The sequence below is a fragment of the Schistocerca serialis genome, chromosome 5, assembly GCF_023864345.2.
Source record: "Schistocerca serialis cubense isolate TAMUIC-IGC-003099 chromosome 5, iqSchSeri2.2, whole genome shotgun sequence".
Classification (NCBI taxonomy): Eukaryota; Metazoa; Arthropoda; class Insecta; order Orthoptera; family Acrididae; genus Schistocerca; species Schistocerca serialis.
In genome coordinates this window covers 833,409,935-833,431,301 of record NC_064642.1, presented here as the reverse complement: position 1 = coordinate 833,431,301, position 21,367 = coordinate 833,409,935, and the positions used below count along the sequence as shown (strand labels likewise).

At 42.7% G+C, this 21,367-nt stretch overlaps 1 protein-coding gene across 4 annotated transcripts in view; it reads right to left on the bottom strand.

Annotated features, from left to right (window-relative positions):
• Window positions 1-1,029: 1,029 nt before the first annotated feature.
• Window positions 1,030-21,367, bottom strand: part of LOC126481546 (neurexin-1) — a 2,075,559-nt gene continuing 2,055,221 nt past the window's right edge. For all 4 annotated transcript variants that reach the window (XM_050105375.1, XM_050105377.1, XM_050105378.1 and 1 more), the window contains one exon: window positions 1,030-2,595. In XM_050105375.1, the coding sequence (XP_049961332.1) occupies window positions 1,895-2,595 (701 nt within the window). In that variant the 3' untranslated portion in view covers window positions 1,030-1,894. The remainder of the gene's footprint in view (window positions 2,596-21,367) is intronic.

The window sequence follows — 21,367 nt, the reverse complement described above, 5'->3', positions numbered from 1 at the left end:
ACAAATTGTTTCTGGAAGATTAGAATTATTTGCTGTGTACTGTGTGTTCTATGTTGATATTATCTCAGTTGTGTTTATATTTTAGATATTTGTATATGTGAATGGATAGCTTACACAATCAGCAGTAGTTACTATGTTATTGTTAGTAATCACATCATTGTAAGATCATTATTACAAGTCAAGAAATCGAAAGCCGAGGGTTGAATTCTAAGTGTGGTTACTACTTGTAATTTGTTGCCATAAACACTGAGCACACATGGTAGCATAAGCTTCAAAGTTGATTGTGGTTTGTCGGGATTTTTCTGTATTCCTCATTTGTACAAGTCCAGGATTCTAGTGTGCACTAAAATACATTTCTTTGATAATTGCCCATGGTAATCCTGGCGAATACAATTCAAGAAAATGTTCCTTCTCATCAGTTTGCAATATGATCATGTACCTCCACAAGATTACATTGAGATGGACCAAATTCTGTGGCCACACAATGTCTGTCCAGTATATTGCATTGCCTGAAGTCACTTGGTGAGTGCTAACTTAAAAGGTGATGAAATTGTAGAAAAGGAGATGGAGTGTGGGAGATCTTTGCAGTGAAGATGCATCTTTCCATTTATTCATCATCATTATTTGGTAATTTTTTCATGCATGTAAGATTTTAATTTCCTTCAGTAACTAATGCATATATTCAGATTTTATTGAATGTGTTGCGTTACCAGTACTATGCTTGGCTCACATTGAATTTGAGATTCATTGTCTGTTTCATACATTTGTCAGCTATTAAGACCATGGATTCATATTTGGGAGGTTTAGAGATCAAATTTCTATCCGGCCATCCGAAATTAGGTTTTCAAATGACTCTATAAATCATTTAAACTAAATCTTGGATGTCCCTATGACAAAATAACAACTGAATTTGTTCCTCATTTTTGTCCATCTGAACCAGTACTCGTCTTTTAATTACCTCTCCTGCAGCCATGAAAGTTTGGTAAAAGATCACTTCAGGATTGATTGAAAGGTATGAGTTTTTGTACATTTTTATGCTATCCACGATTTATTTGATCAGCACACTTTCATAACATGAACAATTTTATTGCCACTTTATTTTTCAACTATGTTTACATGTTAGAATTGTAAGTTTGAAAATAGTGTTACACGCAACAACACTTCTGATAAAAGAACACAAGGTCTTTAACAATTTGATCTATTACTGTGATCAATCCAAATATTCTTATCCTTTCTATTTTGTGCTGTGCATTATGTACAAAATTCCATCAGAAACTGTAACTGTTTATCCCTTCATGCCCAAGTGCATTTGACCACAATAGGAACTGGGCCTCTCTTCCATCTGACACCATTCCACAATCAGACAATACACACATCATTCAGTCAGGAAGAACACAAGATGCAGACCAACATTAAAACAGGCCTGATATGTAAATGTTACATGTTTCACAATGTCATAATTGTTCATTCTTTTTGCTTCTTTAGTGAATTATTTTCTTTTCGTACATACTCATGGAATAACACTGGTTATTCACAGTTTTCACCACATGGAGGAAGTTGCAGTGTAGGAATACAGTTCGCACTTCCCAGTGTCAGTAACAACATCATTTGAAGTTCATACTGTAGCTGCAACATGTGCCACACTTTTCATTAGAACATATATAATTTCATTTTAAGAAAATCTAATAGTAAAACAGCTTTGACAAATTCATTTGTCTGGCACATTTTAGGCTCTAAGAATACTCTGTGAAACAATTACATGAGCCACAGAAAGAAAGTAGGTTCAAAATTCAGTCGTTCATCTCTTTTTAAGCCATTTTAAAAATATACGAATCACCAAATTCATACAAAACAAATACAACATGCACAATAAATGGACGCATAGCCACACAGTCTACACATACCATTCTTTGACATCTTTAACATTCTGCTTTTTTGTGGGTTTGCCGGGTGCCACCTTGTCGAGCCCCGTTCCGTTCTTAATGCTCCCGTTCATGTGCTGAAGTGTGGGGTGTTGCACTTGCTGCGGATGGTGCAGGAGGCCCTGCTGTAGTTGTGGCTGGCCATTGCAGCCCAGGAGTCCGGTCCCCATGGCAACGCCACTGCCACTCACACCCCCACTGCCACCACCTTGCACAGGTTGGGCACGGTAATTCTTACTCTCGTCCACTTTGTAAGACCCGTCTGCTCTGTTCTTGAATTTGAGAATGATCAGTATGAGCAGTATAATGGCTATCATAGCACCTGCAATTATGCCTATGACTAGAGCAGTATTCTCTGCAGCTTCAGAAGAAATCCGCACACGTGTCTTGTTACGACCCGGTGGAGGGCGAGGGGACGGGATCGGTGGCTCCCTCGGAGGCGGCGGGGGTGGTGGCGGTGGCAGCTCTGTTGTTGTCGTGGTGAACTGCGTGACCGGTCCGGGCGGCGAACCGTCGGGCATGTGGGAGCTTGTGTAGCTTCCCACACCTGCGGCATTGGCTGCCCCAGCACTGCTGCCAAACGTGTCTTCCAGTGTGCTGCTGGGTTCGGTCCATGCTGGTGCAGATTCTGAAGTGGCTGTCTCCATGTCTGTTTCTGTCTCCAATGCAGGACCTTTAATGGAATAATAAATCTCATTACTTTTGAGTTGTTTGATGTTTATATTCTTCTGCTACTGAAAACTAGTATGATGTTAAAACTACTCTGTCTTGTAATAGTAAATTTTGAGTTTTATTGGGAAACAGATAAGTGTGGGTTAGTAACACTGTGCTTATCTGTGAAGTAACTGGCTCAGTCCAAGTTACTTACAGATGTTCCAGCACTCCAATATTCTGAAATAATATGTCAAATGCTTTAATAACATTCCTTAAAGCAGTAAATTAAACATTATAGGTTTCTGAAGTTGGAGATTGCTCGTTATTTATTGTCTTACAAGTAATTTTCAGAACAACTTTGTGCATTCACTGAAAATAATCAGCTGATTGAAACTATTTTGTAGTTGTAGAGAGACATGAAAATGTGTTTAAAGCTTTATTTCGCTTCCCTCTTTGTGCAAAGTGATTATTCTATTCAGATTGCAAGTGAACCATTGAGCAAAGTGGCACAGTCTGGGCTCGTATTTAAGAGGACAGTGCTACAATTCCACATCTGACCATCCAGATTTTAGTTTCTGATGATTTCCCTAAATTGCTTAGGGCTAATACCAGGGTAGTTCCTTTGAAAGGAAATGGATCATTTCCCTCCCCAATCCCATCTTATACTTCTGTCCATAAAGCCATCCATTCGGGTCTTCTGATGTCCTGTTATAAAAATGAATTTCTAAAGGGGAAAGGAACATAAAAAAGAGATTAATTCAGCAAGGGGAGGAGAGGTGCTGGCTTATAGTTACTGAACAGCATATTGTATGCCATTGCCCTAGGCTGAATTGGTTACCAGTCATCATTAAATCATCAAACAAAACCAGGACATTAGTGATTGTGCATTAGACATAAAATAAGCCTGGCTCCTGGTTCTTGATGAGATCGCCAGGTTATATGCAGATGCTGGAGTTCATGCTTTCCATTCCTTTTATAGTACTAGACAGGCACATTCTTCTTCCGTTTTGCTTATAAGCTCTGTTTTTGACCACTGGTAGAGTGCTTTGACTTTTTATTTACATTCCTAATCAATGACGTTCCATTCCCTGAACTTTTCACATTCACAGTACCATACAACTTAACACTGTTTGTCCATTACACTGATGTGAATTTAGTATAGTCATCGTCAACAGGTCTGTCAGTTGTATTTATAGGTGACAAATGAAGTATATGCATTGAGCTGCAGGCAGGTGCAACGAAAAAACTGTTACACATTAAGGGGAGTTTGAATGTCTTATCCAAACAATGTTAAATTTAGTGACCTGGCTTCCCTGTATTCCAGGAACCACTGTAGCCATTGACATGAAACTTTGACAGTACATTAAACTGTATGTTCTGAGTCTACGGAACTACAGTAATTGAATTTCAGCCACTGCTTTCAGAAATACAATTTTTTGATTACATGGTTAAAATTTAGTGTATTTTATACACATTATCCTAAGTAATTTTAATTATACATAACATTATGTTCTTCTTTTAGTTCAGTAGGTGCAGGATATGTATGTTATTACTCCCTGAAAATTTGAATACTCTACTCGAAGTGGTTTCTGAGATTTAGGGAAAAATGCAACAGAAAATGTAAATTTTCAGGAACGGCTTCTAAAGTTTCAAAAGACTGTAACTCAATATATGCTTAATTTTTCAGTTTTAGTCACTTAGAAGCACCCTGCACAATACAGTATATCATACTCTTGATCTTTTTCCAAGTTTTTTCTTCTTTTAGGACTCGTTAGTTACCAACTATGATGCATACTCTGCTTTATCGATGCAAACCTTGTCTATTTATTCAAAAGTTCTCTGATGCAGTCTGCTCCAGGATTAATTCCCATATGCTGTAGCACTTTGACCCTACCAATGTTGCCAATATAAAAAGCAATAACAGCATCAATGACCCCCACTTTAGTGTCTTAATTCCAACAAAAACACTTTTTGATAAGTGAGTCCATATAAGATCATTGAATGACTCATTGGGATTTTGAGTCTGCCCATGCAGACACTTTGTCAGTAATTGAGGATTTGCCAGGTATCTGTAAATAGGTTATATGATATCCATGACTGCAGCTGGGATGGAATGTTTATGGCTGGAAATTTGGAAATTTGTGGTAAGGTCTAATGGGGCCAAACTGCTGAGGTCATCAGTCCCTAAGCTTGCGCATTGCTTAAGCTAACTTAAACTAACTCATGGTAAGGACAACACACACACACACACACACACACACACACACACACACACACACACACACCCGAGGGAGGACTCTGTGGGGGAGAGTGGGGGGAGTTGGGGGGTGGAATGGGGATAGGGTTTATAATTGGAGGAGTCAGACAGTTGGCAGAGGTCATCCACCAGCCCCACAGCATCCCAAAACAGTGTCTGGAAGCCTTGTCTTGCCACCAGGTAGTACCTGCGTGCTCCACCAGATAGTGCATCTCCCCTGTGCAGCTTTTGTTGAATGTGACAGGCAGAAATGCCCAGAGATAGCAGTCATGTGCAAATTTTCTGAATAAAATAGAGGGAAACATTCCATGTGGGAAGATTATAACTAAAAACAAAGATGATGTAACTTACCAAACAAAAGTGCTGGCATGTTGATAGACAAACAAAGGTAGGAGACGAGATACTGGCAGAAGTAAAGCTGTGGGTACCGGGCGTGAGTCGTGCTTCGGTAGCTCAGTTGGTAGAGCACTTGCCCGCGAAAGGCAAAGGTCCCGAGTTCGAGTCTCGGTCGGGCACACAGTTTTAATCTGCCAGGAAGTTTCAAACACAAACATAGACACAAAATTCAAGCTTTCGCAACCAACGGTTGCTTCATCAGGAAGGAGGGAAGGAGAGGGAAAGACTAAAGGATGTGGGTTTTAAGGGAGAGGGTAAGAAGTCATTCCAATCCCGGGAGTGGAAAGACTTACCTTAGGGGGAAAAAAGGACAGGTATACACTCACACGCACACACACATATCCATCCGCACGTACACAGACACAAGCAGACATTTGTAAAGGCAAAGAAAATTTCAAGCTTTCGCAACCACGGTTGCGAAAGCTTGAAATTTTGAGTGTGTGTTTGTGTGTTTTTTTTATTGTGTCTATCTACCAGCGCTTTCCCGTTTGGTAAGTCACAGAATCTTTGTCACTTATAAAGTCACAGTGATTCGCAATTACAGTAGTGGAATCTTTGTCCACAGCCAGGATGACTGGGTCGGAATCTCTTTTTGAGGCTGTATATGGTCTCCCTTCCTCTGCTGGAAGGTTGGTGTTTTCAGGATGGGACCTGGGGAGGGATGGGGAGGCCAAGTTGGAGGTAAGAAATTCCCAGAAGGTGACCAGGCTTAGTTAGGTGGGAGGGAGAGGAGGATCATGGTTGGGCAATGCTATGAACTGGGAGATTAGGTTGGCTTTGGTTGGAGGGATTGGTGGCAAAGAGGTGATTGCAGGGATTGGTAGAAGGGGAGTAAGGCTTTGACAAGTCCAGCATGGTTAAATTTGGGTGTGTGGCTAGAAGTGCAACCTTGGATAGAACTGAAACTTCTGTGGGGCTGAAGTTTTTGGTGGAAAGGTTAACAACAGTATTCCAGCATTGTTCAAACTTTGGCTTTGGTTTTGGAATGTTGGTAGAAAGTTTCTGGGGATGTGGCAAGTTGAGAAGTTCTGGTAGGCTGGGTCCAGGTAATGAAGGGTTGATGAGGAGAAACACTGGTTATGATAGGGGTTGGATAGTGGTGCCCAAAAGTGACAGTAAGATGTCAGCAGGTTGGGTAACTTCTGGAGGTGGTGTCTGGAAAGCTCTTCGAAGTGCTGGAGAGCATATGTTCAGTTTCAGAGATATTATATATGTAGAAGGTATTACACAGTTGCAGTATCTTGCGGAGGTGCAAAATTGGTTCTGGGATGCCTATGCCATGGAGATGCATTTTTGCAGTGCCAGTTCTGTGAGGGATGGATTTGCAAAATCTGAAAAGGTGAAGGTCACTGTGAAAGGAGGAGCGGGATACAGAGAAAGGAATTTTTATGGTTATATTATTGGAGGGGGGGGGGGGGGGGGTGCAGGTGCCATTGCTTTGGCAGCATTTAAGGACAAAGGTATACTTTTTTGAACTGGCGCAGAAAAATGGAGCAGGGGTCAATTGTGGCAGAATGGTATCTGGGAAATAACATAGGAAATGGGCAAATGAAGACATTAGGTGGTTATGAGGGAAGCTGGATCACAAAAAGAAGTGTAAAAATATGTACAGACACAAACAAATACATAAAAAAATACATAAAAATCCCTCCCATACAGGCTAGCCATGTGGGGACGGTGTATCTGCGGTGACAATAACTCCCTTGTCTAGTGTACTGAAGGTCTCACAAAGGACTTCAGACAGGCACTATCCCCCAGACATAGTCTGCAAACAATCCCCACACATCTCCTTTCCTCTCGCCACTCCCAAGAATCACCTGCACAAAGGACTGCTGCTTCACAGTCCGGACCATCTGGATCCTCCCTTCCACCAGCAGCTTTCCTGAACTGCGCATATGGGAGTTATTCTTACAACACTTTCTCTGTTCCTGAAATTACCATGACCTCAACCTGTGGCAACCTACTGCCCCCACACCAACCATTCAACACCTTCTGCCCCTTTTGTCCTATCAGCCCCTCCCAATTCATGTCCCTTCAACCTCATTATATACCACTCTCTGCCAACATAGCCACTGGTCTTTTCCCCTTTCTGTGCTCCCCTCCTTTTCTGCTCTCCATTTCCCCTGCTGGTCTCTCCCTCACAGCCTCCTGATGCTCCGCCTGGCAGCTGTTGGCTGCTGTGTGTTGCTACCATCTAGTCCCTACACACCCTGCGAGACAGTGCTGACTTCTCTGCCCCCAAGCTGTATCCTGCTAACCTTTTCCCTGCCTCACCCCACTCCGGACTGCTGCTTGTGTTCAACGTGACATTTGGCCGGAGATAGTGGTCATTTGTGCATGAGGTGTGCTTGCTTGTGTGAACATGTGTGCATTTTTTATTATGAAGAAGGCTTTTGCCAATAGCTTTCTGTGTAACGGTCTTTTCGTTGTCCCTATCTGCAACTCACCATGTCATATTTATGTTTATTGGCAGTCTATCCTTTCTTTGTATTGTTGATCTGTCCATTTCATAATATTGTTGATATTCCAGTGTGGAATTCTCATTGTTTAAATTAAGTATACAGTAATTTTCTTCATAATGGATGTACATCATAGTTAAAAATTGTGTTATTTATTCATTTTGTTGGTAGTGTCACCAACTGTTTGAGTTTTCAGTTTAGCAGTGTTACTTCTATTTAATTGTGATGCACTATTTCAGTTTTCTTTTTCTTTCAGATCTGAGGCCTCAAGCTGATGATTCTTAGATATTTCCATATTGTGTCACAATTTTAACGAGTGTGAACATGATTTGTTCTATCACTGAAATTGTTTTACTGAAATGGTGCTCTTAGGTCAATATAGCACTAGTTCTTAGCTTTATTAATCTTTCCAGTTTAGCTGGCATTCCTGTTGTAGAGAGGATGCGATATAAACTGCTTTGTGTTCTGTCTATAAGGAACAGTTTGCAGTTTTTACATTTCCTCATGCTCTACACACTTTATTTCTACGCAACAAAAATGTAAACTAAGGAGCCTTTCATTGGAAATATTTTACTCTGTGTGTGACTGTAAAATACATTTTGAGAAAACTAAAATTTTCTGTCTAACTGGAACTCAGACTTGGAACTTTGGAATGCCGTTATCAATTGAGCAATACAGTCATAGCGTGTGAACCACTCCACAACTATTTTGCCATTATTTCTCACCTTGTATTGTTCTGTATGGAACCGGAGACCTAGAAACGACGACGAGGCTGCGTCCCCGCCGTAGCCCGCTGTGGTACACAACCCCTCAACAGGCTACAGCAGTCCACTCACCCCACCGCTGCCCCACACCGAACCCAGGGTTATTGTGTGGTTCAACCCCCAGTGGACCCCCTGGAAATGTCTCGCACCAGACGAGTGTAACCCCAATGTTTGCGTGGTAGAGTAATTACGGTGCACACATACGTGGAGAAAGTGTTCGCGCAGCAATCGCCGACATAGTGTAACTGAGGCAGAATAAGGGGAACCAACCCGCATTTGTCGAGGCAGATGGAAAACTGCCTTAAAAGCCATCCACAGACTGGATGGCACAGTGGACCTCGACACTAATCCACTAGGCAGATTCGTGCCAGAGACCGACATGCCTTCCCGCCCTGAAAGCAGTGCGTTAGACTGAACGGCTAACCAGGAGGGCATTTCTCACCTTACTTTCAAATTCTTCGAATTTCGGAGAGAAAATTGTAATGGAGACTGGCTTAGCCACAATCTATTTCAGAGTGAATCTTTCACTTCGTAGCAGTGTGTTTGCTGTCGCGAATCCTGTCGACGGACTAAGACTACGTACCAGATCGATACTTGAAATTTGAACCTTTACTTCCACAGGCAGTGCTTTTGCCAATTTAGCTATCTGGGCACAATCCACAATCACCCTCATACTCTCAATCTACTTGTAGCTCTCACCCACTTTTTAAATGCTGTCAGAGCTCCCCGGCACACCGTATAGACTAGCATCGCCAGAAGAAGGATGTTGTGGAGAATAGGTTAATCACAGGTGACAAATGAGCTGCAGGATTTAAAGCTTGATACCGGTTACAAATTGTAGGATGTCGCTAAGTCATTCTCAGTTACGCTCTCTCTCCCCGGGACACTAGTCCGGCAGTCGGAGAGATTTTCGGGAGCAAACTCGTGACGGGGAGAGAAATACTGGCATACGAAAGAGGACAGTGAGGTCGTGAGTCATTTGTGCATAGCTCAGTTGGCAATGACATCATTTGCAAAAGTGAGGATCCGGGCTCGAGTTCCAATCCAGCATAGCTTTGGACTGTCAGGAATCTCCAACAGCTTCAGCCTGTTAGGCATCTCCAACAGTAGCGTACACTTTGCTGCACAGTGAAGGAGGAACATTTTGTGTTGGCACTTGGGCTTTTGCTGTGAGAACATCAAACATAGATTATTAGAGAAATCTCTCATTAATATTTCTATAATCTGTTTGAATAATAATGTGCTATCATTTAAAATGGCAATCCTAAGATGTCGTGGACGATTTGAAATGTACACCGTCTGATCAAAAGTATCCAGACACCTATCCAGTCTCCACCTTATGACAGCTCGAAGTCTGCCGGGGACATTTCAAATGACGTGTCCAAATGCACGTGGAGGAACGGAAGCCCATTTTGCCTCAAGAACTGAAACCGAAGAAGGTAGCGATCAGTGATATCGGGCACTGGGGTCCAGAGCGAAGTTCCCTCAGTTTCGGATGGGGAGTCTGGGCAGACCGGTCCATTTCGGGAGTGTTATTGCTCTAAACCGTTGCCTTACAGGTGCCGCTCTGCGACAGGGTTCACTGTCATGCCGGTACAATCGATCGTCATCTCTGAACTGTTCCTCCACTGTGCACAGTACACAGTGCTGTAAAATGTGTTCAGATCTACATCTACATCTACATACATACTCCTCAATCCACCATACGGTGCTTGGCGGAGGGTACCTCGTACCACAACTAGCATCTTCTCTCCCTGTTCAACTCCCAAACAGAACGAGGGAAAAATGACTGCCTATATGCCTCTGTACAAGCCCTAATCTCTCTTATCTTATCTTTGTGGTCTTTCCACGAAATGTAAGTTGGCAGCAGTAAAATTGTACTCCAGTCAGCTTCAAATGCTGGTTCTCTAAATTTCCTCAGTAACGATTCATGAAAAGAACGCCTCCTTTCCTCTAGAGACTCCCACCCAAGTTCCTGAAGCATTTCTGTAACACTCACATGATGATCAAACCTACCAGTAACAAATCTAGCAGCCCGCCTCTGAATTGCTTCTACATCCTCCCTCAATCTGACCTGATAGGGATCGCAAACGTTCAAGCAGTACTCAAGAATAGGTCATATTAGTGTTTTATAAGCGGTCTCCTTTACGGATGAACCACATTTTCCCAAAATTCTACAAATGAACCGAAGACGACTATTCCCCTTCCCCACAACTGCCATTACATGCTTGTCCCACTTCATATCGCTCTGCAGTGTTACGTCCAAATATTTAATCGACGTGACTGTGTCAAGCGCTACACTACTAATGGAGTATTCAAACATTACAGGATTCTTTTTCCTATTCATCTGCATTAATTTGCATTTATCTATATTTAGAGTTAGCTGCCATTCTTTACACCAATCACAAATCCTGTCCAAGTCATCTTGTATCCTCGTGCAGTCACTCAACAACGACACCTTCCCGTACACCACAGCATCATCAGCAAACAGCCACACATTGCTATCCACCCTATCCAAAAGATCATTTATGTAGATATAAAACAACAGCAGACCTAACACCCTTCCCCGGGGCACTCCAGATGCTACCCTCACCTCCGATGAACACTCACCATCGAGGACAACATACTGGGTTCTATTACTTAAGAAGTCTTCGAGCCACTCATATACTTGGGAACCAATCCCATATGCTCGTACTTTAGTTAGGAGTCTGCAGTGGGGCACCGAGTCAAATGCATTGTGGAAGTCAAGGAATATGGCATCCGTCTGATACCCTTCATCCATGGTTCACAAGATATCATGTGAAAAAAGGGCGAGTTGTGTTTCGCAGGAGCGATGCTTTCTAAAGCCGTGCTGATGCATGGACAGCAACTTCTCTGTCTCAAGGAAATTCGTTATATTCAAACTGAGAATATGTTCGAGAATCCTGCAACAAACTGGTCTGTAATTTTGAGGATCCGTCCTTCTACCCTTCTTCTGTACATGCGTCACCTGCGCTTTTTTCCAGCCGCTCGGGACTTTACGTTGGGCAAGATATTTGCGATAAATGCTACTAGCTAAGTAAGGAGCCAATGCAGTAGAGTACTCTCTGTAAAACCGAATTGGAATCCCATCAGGACCTGGTGATTTATTTATTTTCAACCCATTCAGGTGCTTCACAACCCCAGGGATGTCAATCACTATGTCCTCCATACGGGAATCTGTACGAGACTCAAACGGCGGTATGTTTGTACAATCCTCCTGCGTGAAAGATCTCTCAAATGCTAAATTTAAAATTTCACCTTTCGTTTTGCTGTCTTCCGTTGCCAGGCCAGACTGATCAGTGAGTGACTGGATGGAAGCCTTCGACCCACTTACCGATTTTACCTAAGACCAGAATTTCCATGGGTTTTCAGCAAGATCTTTTGCTAAGGTATGACGGTGGTAGTGGTTGAATGCTTTGCACATCGCTCTTTTTACAGCAGCACGAATCTCTACTAACTTTTGCCTGTCCTCATTGTCCCGATCTTTCTTGTACCGCAAGTGCAACTGCCTTTGCTTCTTGAGCGTTCTCCGAATTGTGCTGTTAAACCACGGTGGGTCTTCTCCGTCCGTAACCCACTTTTCCGGCACATACTTGTCCAATGCGTGATTTACAATGTGTTTAAAATTTGCCCATAATTCTTCCACGTCCATCATACCGCAAGTAAATGAAGTCGATTCATTTACTAAGTGGGATGCTAACAACTGCTTATCTGCTCTTTCTAGTAAGAATACTCTCCTAGCCTTCTTGACCGACTTTTTAACTTTTGTAACCATAGTCGTAATGACATCATGATCACTAATCCCTGTCTCAACACTGACACCGTCGATGAGGTCTGCTCTGTTCGTGGCTACCAGATCTGTCGATTTAGCTGCTCAAGACAGTTTTCGGATAATGTGTTCAAAAGTAATTCACACGACGGCTTGTCTGTACCACCTGTAATGAATCCATAGACATCCCAGTCTATACTAGGTAGGTTGAAGTCGCCTTCGACTAATATAGCATGATCCGGGTACTTCTGCGATACAGAACGTAGACTCCCTTTAAATGATTCTAGAACTGTCACAGGGGAACCTGGTGGCCGGTAATAACACCCCACAATTAACTTTATTTCCCCTAGCCCTGTTAAATGTGTCCAGATAACTTCACAATCACACTCTACACGTCGACTGGTGAGTGTTCATCAGGACATCTCGCACTACTGCCTAGCCTAAAAAAACCTCATGTGCACGCCACAAGTACTCTGCTGCCCAAGTAGCCGCTTCCTTTGTGTAGTGCACCCCTGACCTATCTAGGGCCGTCCTACAATTCCCCACCCAATAGCGCAAGTCTAGAAATCTGCAGCCAAGACCATCACAGAGTCGACGAAGCCTCTGGTTGAGACCCTCCACTCGGCTCCAAACCAAAGGACCCCGATCCACTCTGGAACGATGCTGCAAATAGGGAGCTCTGCTTGCACCCCGCATGCGAGGCCAGCGGTCTTGACCAAATCCGCCAGCCGCCTGTACGAACTGAGGATCGCCTCAGAACCCAAGCGACAGGCATCATTGGTGCCGACGTGAGCATCTACTTGCAGACGACTGCACACCGTAAGCTCGATAGCCGCAGGCAAGGCTGCCTCCACATCTCGGATGAGGCCCCCCCACACAAACCGACTGCACGTTGGATTTCCCTAATGGGCTCCATCACTCGCCTAATGTTGGAGCTCCCAATAACGAGCAAGCCTTTACCCCTGTGTGCCTGCTTGGCCCCTGCTGAAGGAGCAGCCACCTGCCCACTGACAGGATGAACGGGCGAGGCAAGCTGGTCAGCCTCCACATTGGACCTCCGCCTTGAGCGACGCGAACGCGTTGCAGTCCGCCACTCACCCTGAGGTGAGGGTGGTCCCAACGCCCCGGGTACACTAGATGGTGCCTCGGCGGCTGAGTTAGCAGACGCAGCAAGCGCCACCTGAGGTGTCTCAAGTGATGCGCCAGACCCTCCGCCGTCGCTGCACATTGAAGCAGCATCCAGAAGGTGGCTGACCGTGGCCAACAGTTTGCTCAACTGCTCGCGAACCGCGGCCAGTTCCTCCTGCGCCCGCACACAGCACGCACACACCCTATCCATCTTACTGTAAATATCGAACGACTCCACGAATTTATACTCTACGCCTATCAATAAGCAATATTGCTCCTCTCAAATATGAGAATAGGCAGGGATTTCATGTAATTAAATATGCAAGCGCACAAACACTCGGAAAGAAGTTAAGAATCAAACTACAAAACAAATATAAAGCTAAATATGCGACTCGCTACTGCACTGCTGCTGCACTGAAGCTTCACCAGCGGCTGCTCAAGGATCCCTTCTCATTTAACATTTTCTGAAGTGTAATAAGAGGACCACACTGTACCCACACAAAACACTCCCATTCCTTAAGATCATTTCCTCTGTACCTCACTGCTAGCTTTACACATAATGATTGGTAATGTTCTCCAGGCATTTGCCAAACCCATTCTCATCCACTGAATTGGCACGGGGTACAAACTGATCCATTACTCCCCACCACTCATTTCCAGTCATTGGCATTGGAATAGCACCCCAGCATTGGATGTAATGGATGTTGGAGAGCCCTGGCAGTAGTGACAGTCTAAGGGAAAATAAGCTGAAGATACAAATTGAAGTTTGTGTTGGGGAGGGCACGCGACTCGGATAGTTCTTACAGCAATATTGACCATTGTGCTGTGGTAGTGTAATGCTTAGCATTTCTGCCTAGCGAGCAAGAAGACCCGGGTTCGAGTCCTGGCTGCAGCACAAATTTTAATTCATTTCGTTTGCTTCGATCATTGCTGTAGATAAAGAAGAGACTTGAATGTCTCAGGGTTTCATTTAATTATAAGATCTATAAAATGTTCCTGATGAATTTGTTACGTATGTGATTGGTCAATGTTTGAAGTCACTGAGTTCTCCTGACTGACCCATTCCACTGTTATTGCTTCTGTACTGACAACACAGCTCTTCCTGTCTCCTTTGATACTGACGGGTGTGCTTCCTGTGGTATCTAGTGGTCAGTTCCACATTAAATAGGGATGTCGGGATACTTTTAATTAGATATTGTGTATAAGATCAGATTGCTACTATCAAAATATATGGCAAAGTCCTCCATCACACACACACACACACACACACACACACACACACACACCTACACCTACACCTACACCGTTGTCAAAATGAAAATAATTTTCTACCTATCTGTTCAGTTGCTTATCGCCTCTTTTATTTTGTGAGTATTGTATACATATGCTTCTTTTATCTTGTAGCCACTGTGGCATATTTAAATCTGTAAACTGCTAAAATTAGTCACACATAAAAAACTTTAACCTTTTTTAGACTTCTTATGTACAACAGTTAAAATGTATATTTGTGGATGTGCTGCCAAATTACTGTCACATTCTCCACACAATAATTTGATAACTACTTTAGTTGCCTTTTCCTGGTGCTGTAAAAAATGGATTAAATGTTCATTGCTGTCTCGTGTCCAACCAGACTGTGAGGTATTATAGTAAAGTTTGATTCTGTGTGTCCATCCTGGAGTTTGTCACCTGCAGTGTGGTCTTCCAGTGCAAAGGAGGGAGCTTTCTGGAGCTAGGTGCTAGAGTCATGTCCTTAATGTGACCTATCTCATTGCGTGATGTCGGCTGACACTGACACTGGCCGGACGTTCAGGAAAGGATATTTCAATTTAACATCCCTTTGATAAGCTTAGAGACAGAGGGTTTTAAATTGCAGCACACACCCAATAATGCTTCACAATTAACCGGCAGGCAAATTGGCAAACTCATTAGAGATTTTTACTTGGAGCAGAAGAAGGCAATGTCTCCAATTGCCAATGTAGCATGTGAAAAGTGAAAGCAATTAATTTTTCTGGAGTTACAGAACTCTGCCGATCAATTCAGTTAGTCTTTGATGACATTAATTTGGTTCTTGTTGCACTGAAACTGTCAAGTAGCATTGGAAAAAAATGACAATTTAGCAAAAAGGAAGGATCAAAATGTTTTTCTTGTTTCGAGGTGATACATGACTTAAATAGCATTCTAAAATCAAACAATGGAAAATCCAGAATGGAATGTAACAATATTATGAAAAGGAAAGTTTCCACTCACCATATAGTGGAGATGCTGAGTCACAGATAGGCACAACAAAAACACGGTCACAATGGTCACAAATAAGCTTTTGGCCAGTAAGGCTTTCATCAAAAATAGACGAGACACACACACACACACACACACACACACACACACACACACACAACTTGTCTCTGGGAACTGAAGCCACAGTGTGAGCAGGGAGTGGTGACTGGGTGGGAATAAGGAGGAGGCTCGGGTGGGGCTGGGGAGTGATAATAGGGCAGGGGTGGGAAACGGAGTGCAGTGCTGCTGGGGAGCGTGCTGGGACAAGGAGGAGAGAGGCCAGGGCAGCTATGTGCAGTCAGGAGGTTAGACAGATGGCAGGGGAGAGGTGGGGAGGGGGTGGAAGTAACGGGAAAGGAGAGAAGTAAAAAGACTGGGTGCAATGGTGGAATGAGGGGTGTGAAGTGCTTGAATGGGAACAGAGAAGGGGCTGGATGGGTGAAAACAATGGCTAACAAAGGTTGAGGCTACGGGAACGTAGGTTACATTGCACGGAAAGTTCCCAACTGCACAATTCAGAAACACTGGTGTTGGTGGGAAGGATCCAGATGGCACAGACTGTGAATCAGTCATTGAAATGAAGGATATCATGTTGGGCAGCATGTTCAGCAACAGGGTGAGCCACTTGTTTCTTGGCCACAGTTTGACAGTGGCCCTTCATGCGGACAGACAGTTGTTAGTTGTCATGGCCACATAGAATGCTGTACAATGGTTGCAGCTTAGCTTGTATATCACATGACTGGTCTCACAGGTAGCCCTGTCTTTGATGGGATAGGTGATGTTTGTGACCGGACTGGTGCAGGGATGGTGGGAGGATAGGTCTTGCATCTGGGTCTATTATAGGAATATGTGCCATGAGGTAAGGGATTGGGAGCAGAGGTTATGTAGGGATGAATGAGTATATTGTGTAGGTTTGGTGGATGACAAATACCACTTAGGAGGGGCGGGAAGGATAGTGGGCAGGATATTTCTGCAAAAGTCTTACCGTCCAGCCACAGAGGGGCATTCCCCTCGTAACTCAGTACCACCCAGGAATGGAGCAACTGAAATACAATCTCTGCCAGGGTTTCAACTACCTCTCGCCATGCCCTGAATTGAAAAATGTCGTGCACACTGTCCTTCCCACCACTCCTACAGTGGTATTCCGCCATGCACTGAACCTACACAATATACTCGTCCATCCCTACCCCTACACAACCCCTGCTCCCAACACCTTGCCTCATGGTTCATATCCCAGTAATAGACCTAGATGCAAGACCTGTCCCATACATCCCCCCCACCACCAACTGCTCCACTCTGGTCACAAACATCACCTATCCCATCAACGGCAGGGCTACCTGTGAGACCAGTCGTGTGATCTACTAGCTAAGCTGTAACCATTATGCAGCATTCTATGTGACCATGACAACTAACAACTGTCTGTCCGCATGAACGGCACGGCCACCGGCAAACTGTGGCCAAGAAACAAGTGGCTCACTCTGTTGCTGAACATGCTGCCCAACACGATATCCTTCATTTCAATGACTGCTTCACAGCCTGTGCCATCTGGATCCTTCTCACCAACACCATCTTTTCTGAATCGCACAGGTGGGAATTTTCCCTGCAATATATCCTACATTCCCTTAACCCTCCTGGTCTCAACTTTCATTAGTCATTGTCCTCACGCATCCAACCCCTTCCCTGTTCCTATTCCAGCACTACACAGCCCTCATTCTTCCAGTCTTTTTACTTCTCTCCTTTCCTGCTACCCCTGCCTCCCCCCCCCCCCCCCACCCCCCACCACCATCATTCCCCTGCCATCTGTCTAACCTCCCGACCGCACATAGCTGCCCTACCATCTCTCTACCTCGTCCCTGGGTGCTGCCCAGCAGCATTTCACTGCCCCCACCCCTATCCTACTATCCCTCCCCCTCCCTGCTCCAGCCTCTTCCTTACCCCCACCCAGTCATCAGTCCCACAATGTATTGGTGCTACTGCTCGCAGTGTGGCTTCAGTTGCCAGAGACTGCAGCCATGTGTGTGTGTGTGTGTGTGTGTGTGTGTGTGTGTGTGTGTGTGATCTATTTTTGATGGTCTTACTGGCCAGAAGCTTATTTGTGACAGTGTTTTTGTTGTGCCTATCTGCAACTCAGCATCTCTGCTATATGGTGAGTAGCAACTTTCCTTTCCATAATATTGTTAAAATGCATTCTGAGTGATTTGCAACAGCATCAGTGCAGTAAGGGATGAAAAAATGAAAACATTCAGAGTTGCAAAGGAGATAGCATTGTATGTGTGAATATGTAGTAACGTAATGGGCAAACAAAAAAATGTTCAATACTCCAGAATTTGGACTGGGACGAACCAGAAAAGTATCGACTGTGTGGATTTAAAGGTGGCAGCTATGTAGTGCAGAGGCCATGCAAGTGTTAAAAAAATTAGCATGTGAGAGAAAATTTTCTTTTATGTGGCATCCCATGTGTAAAGTGTGAATGACATAATTACAGCGCATTGCTATAACAATGGTACCCGAAGGATGTATGGTATGACTGAGATGGCAAAAGAACAGTACAATTCTTACGAAACTGGGGAGGGGAGGGGGTGGGGGGAGGTTGGGCAGGAAGGGGAGGCTGGGGGGCAGCATAGGGGGCACTGTACTCCTCAGCAAAGAGCCTATGGTACACTTGTTTTCTTTTTCTTCTTTGTGTGTGTGTGTGTGTGTGTGTGTGTGTGTGTGTGTGTGTGTGTGTATTTAAGCTACTGTATGTTTGAATCATAGTAGCAAGGTCACTGTTGTATATGTACAACAGAATGGTTTTAATATCTAGACGAAAATTCACTTCAGAAATATACAAAAGATTATGAGCCAAATTACTAGTCAGTTTTTTGTGGTAAAACATTCAGTATTGCTGATAGACACACACCAAAGTACTTAAAACTGTCTTACTTTCGAAACCATTAGTTCCTTCTTGGGTAAGCAGAAGGAGGGGCGGGGGGGGGGGGGGAGGGGGATGGATTGGGAGTGTCCCCACCCATTGTGAGGATGAGAGGAGACAAAGACAAAAGCTAGTGTCATGTACAGGGCAGTTGTAATTAAACTTGGGCTTCTTGGGAGGGACCCCATGAAAAGTGAGTGATCATAGGACAGTGAAACTTTGTGGAAACATTTTTAAGGACATGCAGAATAGAAATAACAAATAAACCCTTGAAAGAAACACATTTTAGTTTCCACATGAGAGGGTAACATATGTTACTTGTGGACCTAGTTTTCACTCCAGATTACAAATGTTACTGAATGTGATGACCATCTGCATGTTAAGTTTATGTAGATACCATTTCACAATTGTTTACAGCACTTTTTGAATGGTGGACCACGAAATATTCAGCTGTCATGACACAACTCGTGCAGTGCTTGAAGATCATACATTACGTCCAGCATTCTCAGCTGTTGCAACAGTAATGTCTTCACCAATATGTGGCATAATTGGCCATTGGCCTCTCCCAGGAGCAGTTTCTAAATTGCCAGTTAATGTGAACTTCTTAATCATGTTATTCAATGCCAGTGTGGAAAGAGAACCTCTCCATAATGCTCTAATGCACTGATACTCATTAAGAGCTGCAGATTATTGCTATTGTTTTGATAAAACATCTTTTTGGAATAAAGCCCTGCTCACCTTGCCCAGACCCATGTTGATTATCTGCACTGTAATGCACACTGATGCTTGTGCTTCAACCCTGTGTCGCTGTACCAGAACCGCACCTAACAGCAAGTCATTACACTAACACTACTAACAATGCAAATCCCACAGTGCAGAGTCTGAAAATCATTCCTATAAAATTGGATACCCATATGGTAAATAGTTTTCCATTTACATTGGCTCAAGAAATTACAGTTAAATTATAACCGCCCTGTCCTTCTATACTTTTATATTGACAGTACTAAATATTTTGTCTGCTGGAGGTAACTGCTGACCAGCTATTCTGTCTTATAATTCTATGGTGTTAATATTTATAAAATATATTGTTTATACGGATGTTCATATTTATCCATACATTCCTATACTTCCCGGAAAAAAAATTATGAAGAAAAAGCCAGTAATTGTTAAAATTTTATTCAGACATTACTCTAAATTTTTGTTTTGTGTTGAGATTGATACTTTAATAAACAACTTCCTGAAAATTTGTACCCAAAAACAGGTACCTTTAATTTTTTGTCTCCATAACCTGAAATTTATTAAAATTTGTAAAACTGAAAAAGTTTAAAGTTTTGCGATAACAACAAAAATTTGGCAGTTTTATGCTACTAGAATGATGTTTTACATATTGTGTACTTAACTGTAGGAAGTTTTTTTCTGTATTTCGTGTTATATTCTACATGAAACTCATACGAAACATGTAATGGTGACTGAGGAGCTGTTAAACTGGTTCTGTGCAAACGGCATGTAGAAAATATAGTCATATAGGATATTGTTATCAGACACTGCTTGCACTGCTCATAGTGGAAATTGGGACACTACGAAGTATTTTTATTTAGGAAAGCATTAGGTTTTGACTTTGTAGAATAAGAGTTAGTTTAACTTGTTATTGATATGAGAGTGTACGAGTGTTAAATTGTCACTTTTCACTTCAACACATATGACTAATTTTGTGAAGTGGCAACAGTGTATCGGTGGAAGTCAGAACTGAGTCAGTCAGTTGCATGGAACAGTGGTACTGAAGATATCATATTCAAATGGCAGCCTTTTTAAGACACTCATATGACAGGGGACAAATTAGTTGGACTTTGTCTTGCAAGTGACAAGGCTGTGAATAGGAACATGATAAAAGAATATGAAATTCACTAAAAGAAGGTCTGAAATTGATTGTGATTGTTAAAAGATTTTCTAGCTACTTTATTTGACATCAATCCTATGATCCAAATCTTTTACTTAGCAACTTTCACATTTTGGAGTACAAGCTGAGACACTTGTGTATATTATTTTGCACTAGACTGGACTAACTAACTGGATTGTACTTCTGTATGTAGCTTAAAGACTTCTGAAATGAAATGGATTTACTATCTTCTAATGTCACAGAAAATATGAAAACTATCTTTTGAGATGAAATGCTTTAAATGACTGAATTCAACTTACACTCCGTAGTGCAGCTCTGTCTATACTGAAGTGAACATTCCTGAGAAATTGAAAGTATGTGCATAACATGCTAATAAAGCTCACTGGATTTTTTCTGTCTCATTAATTAATTGATTTTATAGGAGCAGGATTTCTAAAAGTGTTAATATACTATCATTTGCTCTTCATGATCAGGTCTACTGTTAAAATAGTGAAACATAAGTTTTATGCGCATATGTTTTCTTCGTACATCTTAAACTTATACCACTTATACCCTTTTGGAACATGTCCCAGCAACTGTCAAGAAGGTACTTAAAAAGTGTATCAGACGTTAGTTCTGAGACAGAATGTTTACTTCTTGATTTACTTTTCTGTTGTCATTGGATTGTTACTATTAGAAAGGTAACGCAGTTCATCGCAATACAACTAAGCAATAACCTTTGATGGTGTATGCCTACTGAAAAAATGCACTGTTACACCAATAATGAATATCAATAATAAAATAAACGCTGCATAAACTATTTTCGTCTTCATTTTAACAATATAGGAAAAGGATAGATTGCTACTCAATGACACACTGAGTTGCTGACATGCACAATGAAAAGACTGTTGCACATTTAGCTTTTGGCCAAAG